This window comes from Saccostrea echinata, unplaced genomic scaffold (genome assembly GCF_033153115.1).
Source record: "Saccostrea echinata isolate AGI-Se365-2 ecotype Australia unplaced genomic scaffold, CSIRO_AGI_Sech_v1 ptg000063l, whole genome shotgun sequence".
NCBI lineage: Eukaryota > Metazoa > Mollusca > Bivalvia > Ostreida > Ostreidae > Saccostrea > Saccostrea echinata.
Window position 1 is genome coordinate 107,834 of NW_026889812.1, and position 10,059 is coordinate 117,892.

At 35.7% G+C, this 10,059-nt stretch overlaps 1 protein-coding gene and 1 pseudogene across 1 annotated transcript; both read right to left on the bottom strand.

Moving 5' to 3' along the window:
- Positions 1-3,166: 3,166 nt before the first annotated feature.
- LOC133175575 (uncharacterized) lies at positions 3,167-3,583 on the bottom strand. Its single transcript, XM_061310692.1, has one exon. It carries the CDS (start codon positions 3,581-3,583, stop codon positions 3,167-3,169), a length of 417 nt encoding a protein of 138 aa, XP_061166676.1.
- A 2,123-nt stretch (positions 3,584-5,706) lies between these two features.
- Positions 5,707-6,447, bottom strand: LOC133175576 (putative nuclease HARBI1; annotated as a pseudogene).
- Positions 6,448-10,059: the final 3,612 nt, after the last annotated feature.

Genomic DNA, 10,059 nt, shown 5'->3' on the forward strand with positions numbered 1-10,059 from the left:
TTAATTGTTTATATATATATATCTGTATAAATAATCACATAAAGGTAGGTTTATGCTCAATATTTTATTATTGACAGGTACGTCGATATGTATTTATTTGATTGAAAAGAATACTGCATAACAAATTTATACACTCGGGTGAAAAATGTGTTCTAACTGGTTGTTTACGGATCAAAGAAAGAAGTGGTTTTACTTAATAGTAAAATAAACTGCATTGGATGTATGTTTAAATTATTTAAACGTCATTAGAACTAGTTAAGAGCATATCACATGCTGGGAACATATACGGTGGTTCATGTCTTTTTCTTCGGTGTTGTAAGTTTTCAATAAATGCTTGAAAGTACTATTTGTACTTGGAATATATAAAGTATGTTCAAGTGAAACCATTTAAAAGGATCCTTATCTAAATATAAAAACCCAACATGTATAGAAATTTTCCTTTCTCCTGGTCGATGTATACATTTATAAAGAAAAAAAAAATCTCTCTAAATAGACTGAATAATCTAATATTTAAGATGTTTTCATAAACATGGCTTCCAAATATTCTAGGGTTTGTGGTATCATTATTTTGTAATGGTATAATTATATAAAATTTGTTAATTGATTGTTCTAAGTGCCCTCAGGGCAGTTGAACGGTGATGGTTATATATTGTGCCAACTTCTACCGTGACATTAGACGACAGTTTTAAGGTATCGTCTCAGAGACAAATAATGCCGGTTGTTTGGCGATGAAAAAAGTCTAAATAGACTAATACATCTAATACTTAAAAGTGTTTTCATTTACATGACTGCAAAAATTTCTAGGGTTTGTCCGAAAGACTAATAACTTTCAAATAACGTGGGTTGCTTGGCGATGGAACAGTCATTATCTGTTAAAGGTGGCGCCCAACCCGGTCACGAAACTAGCACCCTACCAGTAGGCTATCGCAATCTGTAATGATAAAATGTAAATGTATCTTGATATTGTAGTATATCCAACATTTCTAACTTTTACCCTGTTATTATTACTCTCTCGAGAGATACTTGTTAGCCTAATTTTGTTTTCACAGTAGACAGAAATATTGCAAATGTTTGTCACTGTGAACTATATATACAAGACAAAATTGCTAATGCACTACTCAGTGTTTTCATATGTATATAAAACATTTGCGTAATCGGCACAAGTAAATATAATGTGCCAATTTTGCGGATTTGTGAATGTCTTGGAGTCAAAACAAATACTCTCAAATGACCGTTCTTGTTCGCAAACAAATTTATCGAGCCCTCATGCGAACCGTTTTTGTGCTCATATGAAGCTGTCAGTTTTCTGATGGCTGACAGTGAAAAAGTATTTGAAAAATTATGACCATTCCAGTGATGGCGACAAACTAGGTTTACTAAGGATGAGAGATTGAAACAAAAACAATATTGGCAAACTATGATTTGTCAACGTTTCAAATAAAATGAAATAAATTAAATGCACTACTGAGTGTTTCTGTGTGTCTTAGTAACTTTGCCCACCGCATAATCATTCTGTTTATAGAAATCAAACGTTTTCAATTATAAAAAAAATTGTTATATTATTGTTATAATAATAATGAAATTGATTCCAATTTTTGTATTAATACAGGAACTCTCCCTGGTTTCTTTTCCTTAAAACATTTTACCTAGATAACAATCGAAGTTCGAAATTACATTTGTTTCGAACCCACTGGTGAGCGAAATATTTTTAAATGGCAAAACAGAAATCAGTAAATAATTTAAAAAAAACTCATTTTGGGTTTCTCCTGAGAAACAAAATTAGCACTGATTTGAAAATCATAGAATACTTCTTGTGCTAAAGAAGTATCTGGAGCTTTGAATTTGAAGTTTGATCAATTTTTTGTAACAACAGCAGAGTGATATAGAGTAAAACTTGTCTAGTCCGGACCTCACTGTTTCCATAGAATTAAGAAATTGACTGGATTAAACAACATTCTGGTTTAGATAACATTTTTAACACAATTGAACTTACTGAAGAGAACGAAGTTTACTTTGTAATGCAAGATTATGGGATACACAACATCCTGATTAGACAAGTTTTATTGTATTATTGATGAATATATTAATAATTATAATGTCTCCCTCTTCACTGTACATGTTTGAATTTGCTACATGTATACCTGTTTCATATGGACAAGCAGTTCCAAGTCGATGTTCTTTTGATAAATATCTGTACATGTATCAATAAATAAAATTCTTTCAGCTCCAATCAATTTCTTATACATTCATTCAGCACATTTTGATGGAAAAAAATGAAGCATTCAAGTTTTCAGCATTCTAATATTCTAAATCTATTTTGAAAAATCAGCAACACTTACATGCTAGAATGCATTACCAGAGACGTAAGAGATATGCAGTCTTATTCATCAGACCATTTTCTTTGTATAATATCACAATTATGATCATGTTCTGTTGCATGAAAATCTTTTAGTGAAAGTAGCATGTAATTTTCATAGAAATGGTGTACCTGGTCATGTTTTGTTAGATTTAGAATCTAATGCAGCAAAATTATGCTGATTTATTAGATCATTCTTAAAACGCATTTTTAAAACGCACAAGACAAAGTTACTCTACTGTACCATTTCAAAACCAAAGCTTAAAACATGATAAAATTATAAAGAGATGGTTGTTTTGTTTTAATCATAAAATTTTCCGGCGACTTGTGTCTCTCAACTCACAGTTTTGATTTTTCTGTCGCATTTAGCAAGTATTTCCCTTTTAATTTGATGTCTGTAGCATCATAATGTGACATAGATCAAGGTTATCAAAGACCTACCCCTCTACTTTTGGCGTATTTCATCCACTTTTTATCACTAAATTATTACACCATAAAAACCAATTTTATGCTTTTAAAATGTCTTGTTTAAAATTATATTATTTAGTGATTTTTAATGTACGTTTTAGTACGGCCTACTAATATGCATGTAAAACAAGATCTTTGTAAAATGCTTAATTTATCAAAGGGGCTATAGTTCCTTAAGAGCTAAATACAGAAAATGATTATTGTAAATAAGATGGTTGCTAAACCACACAATACATGCTGAAAATTTGAAAGAAAACCCCCCCCAGATACAAATACATAATTTATTTCAATGACAGTAAAGGTGTATAACTTTAATACCGTCAGAAGGTTAAAATAGCTGTGCTAACTCTTCACCAAATACCTCAGCTGTAAGGATGTGACTCTGATTGTCTGTAGTGATTCATCGTGGACTGAATGGTTCATCCTTTGGTTAAGGGTATGTCCAGTATATCTGAATCTCAATTTACCAGATTGATTGACCACGACTTCTCCTTTAGCTCCACAGTCAGCTACACAGATATCAAGGTTCCTGTTCTCACATATGTATTTATGGGAACCACCAGATGAATAGAGGTGTTTACAATGACTATCAAAATGAATGGATTGCAATTGTTTCTCTGTAGAGTCAGAGTATCGAACTACTTTTGAATGCATTTTGACTTGTCTTCTTTCACTATCCATTGTAACCAGAAAGTCCCCATTAGAGGTTCTACAGACACCTGGAGGTCTCCAGTTCTGAACTCTGATCACCTCCTTCATGTGTGCATTCTTTGCAATGGTGTTAGTTCCATCCTCTTCACTTTTAGTAAATAAGATATCCGCTTCTTGACACTGCTATGTCTGTTGGCTTGTTTCCCGACTTTGTAGTGATTGTCTTGAGTGGCGAGTATTGATTGTTGTAGAGTACCATGGTACTGCTATCTCCACATATTTAAATCTTTTCATTTCTCAAAATGGCAACATTTTCAGCATAGCCCACATAAAAAGAATCTTTTTAAAAAAATTCTTGGTCTCTCAAGAAGCTTTTTTTTTTACTGGTGGTCGGCATCCAATTTCTGGCGATACATGTATCTGATCGACAAAAAAGATTCAACTTTTGATGATTTTTGTGTTGTCTTTATACTGTATCCATGACACTCTGATTTAACGAATATTGATGATAAAGTTCTAAAAGTTTGACCAAGTTCTTCCCTACGATTGTCCCTGGAATGAATTTAGGTACACACAAAACAAGTTTTTCTGGATGTTTTTTTACACTGATCTACCCAGGATTTTACACTGAATGGTGTTGAAATGTCATTAGAGTTTGCAGTAATGTCAAGAGAATCAATTTAATATTTAATGTCAACAATTTTCTTGCTAATTCCATCCAGATGTTTCTGTAAAGTTTGTAACTGTGAGGTCTTCATTTTATGAACTTGAGCCTTAAGTTTCCTGACAAGTTTGACAATTTCTCTGTGCAATTCCTCTCCATGTTTTGTAATGGCTGTTGAGAGATCTCCATATTCCTTCTCTAAATGCCTCATTCAATTTTGTACAGATGCTGCAATGCCATGGTAGGTGGAATAAATTGTTTCATCTAATTCATTTTTCTCTTTCCTTATCAAGTCTTTCTTTTCACCCAGACCGTGCAAGATTTTATATAAATTATGACCAGGATTTTGATCAGATGCCAGGCAAGTATGACAGTCAGGAATGTCAAAGTCTTTACAGTACATCTCATATTAATATACCTCACATAAATAATTACAAGTAAAATAGAACCTGTTTGGCCGAGGCAGTCACGTGACCGTCGTGTTTGCCTTTCGTTAAAGATCTGGGTATCGTTTCACAAAAGCATAGTAAATTAAGTATTACTTAGCGAGTTACGACGAACTTAAGTAGTACCTACGTACTATGTTAAGTCCGTTTCACGAAAGGTACTCAGAACTGTCGTAAATATGCGCAACTTACGAAGTACGTAAATATACAGGAAGTAAAAAAAAAATGGCAGACGAAACTATTTCTAAAATAAAGAAAGAGAGAAAGAAGAATTTTACTGCGAAGGAAGTAGAGGTCCTGGTAGAAGAGGTGGAGAAACAAAAGGACATTCTATTCGCACCACATAAGGACGTCAATACCAACCAGAGGAAGAACCAATGTTGGAATTTGTTTCTTCTGTGTATAACATTTCATCTAAACATTTTATGCTTTTTTTCATGTTTTTTATGATGTTTACTTATTCATAATATTAATATAAAATTATCCACAAATTTAAATATTTCATTATATAGGTCAATATTTACACGAAGTTGAAAAACATTATCCCTGATGCGCCCCCATATTAGGTATTTATGTTCGAGTTTCCTCGAAACGTCAAAAAAGGTTACAAGTCAGCATCTCTGACAATAACAATACTTACAAAACTGTAAATTATCATGCCACAGTTTGTAATCTATCTTTCAAGAATTCATCGGAATGAATAGATTTTGGGTATGTGAAATAGTTTATAGCATTTTTCAAATCTATGATTATCCTATCTAAACTGCGGTGTAATGAGAAAGTAATAAAACGTCAGAATGAAGAGCTTAAAGTGAAGTAATTGAATATCGTATAAATTAGCAATCATGTCCATTAAATGATAAATGGACTCACGAAAGAGAAGAAAAGGATTACTTACTCGAACCAATGATAAATAAAATCGTCTGCATGTTTACCTTTTGAGTGTCCCTGGTAAGTTACCTTGTCTCGAGCTTCAACTAGTACTTCAGGTTCCTCAAAAATTGGAATTCGTTTGTCAATATAGATGTTATGGAGTTGACAATACAAGTATATAATCTTGCAGCATTTTGCTGATGTGTACTCAAGAGCTCCGCCTGTTTTGTGGAGACACCTGTAAACAATTATTTGCATATCTCTCTTGTATTTTTTCTGGCGGCATCACCAGTCGGAAACTTTATGTTGTTCAGTGTCCGACACAAGACATTGATAACCTCGTCGATAGACCTAATCAAAATTTTATATGATATAAATTTATCCTAAGGGCATATTAAAAGTTTACCCTCTCTCGATCGATCGAAAAAATGGACCGACTTGAAATTTTTTAAACCTTCCCAGGAAACGCTTGTTTTTTATTCATTACAAAATATCTTCATCAACACTTTTATTTTAGCTTTATCTTCGCAAGTTTTTTCCTACCTTTATCCTTACCTTAACCTTTATCTATCTTTTTTTATCCTGAGTTGGAGAGGGCAAGTAACCATTTTTTAAGCTCTAATGAAATCTGGATTAACACATCAGGAAAATAAATTTTATCATCTTTGTATTTAACAACCTGCAAACAGATGGCTTGGATATCCCTAGAGTGTCTCCAATCATTCTCTGCTGGGAGCCAGAAGCAAGAATCTTAATGCAGCAAACACTTGCAACGAAGCTGGAAGACTTCCAGATCTTTTGGTTGGTCTCTCTAAACGTTCTTGGACTATGTCAATGCTACTAAGGATGGTCCTTCTGTCCAACCGGTAACAATGGATAATATCCATATCGTCGTATGCATCTAGGGGATTCTGCCTGTCCCGGAACACGCGCTGTCTGCGTAAATTTCGAAGCACCTGTTCGTAAGCAACCCTCAAGAACGCCGCCATCTTTGGATACTAACGTAACGACGTTATTTTACGTCACCTCCAAGGTGACGTAACGTTACGTGGTAACGTACGACGCAACGTGAATTAAGACGCCGAAATTTAGCTACGCTCTATTTACGTTGCACTTAAGTACTACGTACAATTTATGATGCTTTTGTGAAACGATACCCAGAACCTTAGGCTATTGACACGGTCTACTGAGTTTTGGAGCATGTTTTGTGTCACATTTGTCATTTATGTAAAAAAGCATTATTTTGGATATTTTTTTTTTTTAGGATTAATTACTTTGAGGTTTAATTTCAATGAAGTTTTACAGATATTATATCATTGAAAGGACATAAAATTCATTGGATTGTTTGTCAGGAGACTGTCGGTCCTCCAGTTGATTTTGATGGAATACCATACATAAACGTAGGATGAATGGTTAAGAAGTGTCATCTAGGGCCTGTTCGACAAAGAAAAGCAAAGGTAAAGAGGAAACAAAGAAAAGTTTGAAAAAGATTGATTCTTATTATGCCAAGAAATGAAATGTTTCGTGAGGCAAATTAAATTTTAGTGGATAGTGAAAAAAAGTTTTATAAGGTTGAATTTATATCTAGTTGTTACACAAACATGTTGTACAAATCTAACAATTGATTAATCAATAGGAGTTTTGGGAGAATATGAATACTCAAAGTTTTCAAAGTCTGACATGTTCAAAAATTTTTGATTTCATTTCAAGTCAATGCATAGTAATTTAGAATATTTTATGCCTAAAGATATTATCAGTGTTGATTAAAGCATATTGACAGTATTCCTATGGTAATGCATTAATCGATTGAGGGGCAAAATGAAAACCAACTATCCTTCTGTGTTCAATAATTCAGAAGGGAAATAAGAATTAGATAGATTACACGATCAGCATGTACTGGTCCCTGCTGACAAAGCAGTTAACAGCATTGTCCTTGTTTGTAAGGCTCATTATTTAAATTGTATTTTAGAGGAACTAGGATTAAATTCTACAGTTGATAATCTAACTTATACCCATAGCTCCCTTTCTAAAGAGGAAATTCTTACAAAGTAAACAAAACATGAAGACAGAGTCCAGTGAAGAAAGTCTCGGAAATCTGATAGACGAAATAAAGAACCTGGAAGAAGATGCCATACAGGCCTTTGAACACTTGCGTAGCGCTTCTGGTGCTCCAAACCAAAGTGTAGTTCGGAAGGTGGATACTTGTATCGCTATCTCTGAAGACATGATTCATCTGATCAATGAAAAAAAAAAAATCTGGATTTGAAGACACTAGAGACAATCTGAATAGTTTGAAGCATAGTAAGTATTCTAGATCTGTGTTTATTAACTTGACTCTGTCTGGTGTTTCGGAGAGCGACTCCGTAAGGTCTCAGCTAACTACCAAGTTTGAAGACGCTCTTGCAGATGTAGCAACCAAAAGAGTAGAACTGGAGACGATAAAGGAAGAAGGAGAACAGCAAACAAAATTTGAAGCACTTCAAGAGCAGCAACGAAAATTATTAGAAGCCCAGCAGCGGAAAGTGAGAACAATGCAAACAGAGAAGTCAGATGCAATGGCCGAAGCAAGACTCAAAGTCTACTCTGTTCTGATGCAAGGGGATGTGAACATCGCTGCAGCCACTACCAGCCATCAAGCAAGTCATTATCTTGTCACATCTGTTAGTAGTCATACAACTTTATCCCCTTTGTTATGTATATTATTAGCCACCCCACTGATGCACTTGTAGTTACGTCTGTTAGTCGTCTTACTGTTATGTACACTGAGAGATCGCCTTATACTCCATTGAACCCACCTATAAACCATGTTGCAGTCAATTCGAACAGCACTACAGACGATGATTTTGGAACACGTATCTTAGCAAAGGTGTTTGCGGACTCAATGAACATTGATAGGCTCCCCATACCTGTGCCGCTCTGCATATGAAAATGCCAGACAAGTCCTACAGGACCGATACGGACACCCTTTGTTATGCAGAAAGCATTTCGGAAGAGACTAGAGAATTGGCCCAAAATCGCAGAAGAGAATTCAAAGGCTCTCAGAGATCTTGGTGACTTTCTATTAGCCTGTCGAGATGCAACGCCTCAGGTTCCAAGCCTCAAAATTCTAGACGACTACTCTGAAAATCAGAAACTACTTTGAAAACTTCCTAATTGGGTTGCACTGCGTTTGAATCGCCAAGTTCAAGAAAGTATTGATTCAGCTGGTGAATATCCGTAATTCTCCAAGTTTGTCAGCGCTCACTCCGTGAACGGGAGGTCGTGAGTTCGAATTTCGGCCGCGACTGACCTAAGTCGATAAAAAATTGGTAGCAACTGTTCCTTCGCCATGCGCTCGGCACTTTGAAGTGAAAGTTGCAAGTCCATCGGATGAGACCTTTAAAACTGAGGCCCCGTGTCACGGCAGGTGTTGGCACGATAAAGATCCCTCACTGCTCAATGGCCCTAAGTACCGAGAGGTCAAGATTTGAAGCCCTTCACCGGTATATGGTGACGTCTCCATATGAGTGAAAAATTCTCGAATGGGACGTAAAACAATATACAATTAATCAATCAATCAATCGAAGTTTGTCGACTTCGTTGTAAAGGGGGCTCGCATTCCTTTTAATCCAGTCTCGTCAATTTATGCGCTCAAAGACACTGACACAAAACCTACCAGAGAGCACAAAAACTTTAGTTGCAAAGTGAATGTCCTTGCAACGACTTCAACTCATCAGCACAATGGGACGGGAGCTGACACAAAGTCCAACTTGTGTTTATATTGTAAAAAAGAAGGTCATCTTTTGTTCAAGTGTGAGAAATTTACTGTTTTATATATCGATGATAAACGAACTGTGGCACACAAGAAAAACCTATGCTTTGGATGTCCACGCAAGGGCTACAGAAACAAAGATTGCATAAGGAAGCATACATGTGGTATCTGCAAGAGAAACACCTTACCTACCTGCACGAAGACGACTCACTACAAAAAGGTAACAGTTAGAAGTCAAGGAAACCAGTTCCTTTCATGTGAGCAGAGGACACGGTAGCACGAGATATCAACATACGCACTCTTAGACACACCATGTGACACTACCTTTGTGCTAGATGAAACGGCTGCTGCTCTGCACGTGAATAAACAACCGACACGTCTCAGTTTGTCCACCATAACTTCACAGCACACTATGATTAACAGCTCACGAATCCAGAACCTGAAAGCGAGAGGATTAAAATCTACAGACATTTAAACAATAGACTGTGCATATTACAAGAGACGTTATTCCTGCAGATCGCTCACACATACCAGAAAAGAAAACAGTAATGTGCTGGTCACACTTGAAGGAGCTGAGCAACGAGTTGCCACCTCTTCAGTCTTGTGAAGTTGGACTCCTGATTGGATATAATTGTCCCCATCCTCTTGCCCCGTGAAGAACTCTAACTGGAAAGGACAATCAGCCATATGGCATTCAGACACTGTTAGGTTGTAGCGTGGTTGGATAAACAGACCGCTCAAACTCTGATGTTGCTGTTATAAGTCATAGAACGTCGGTGAAGGAGCTGCACAGCTGTACACCCAGAGATGTAATAAAGATTTTAGAGAAGGACTTTGCTCATGACAAGAA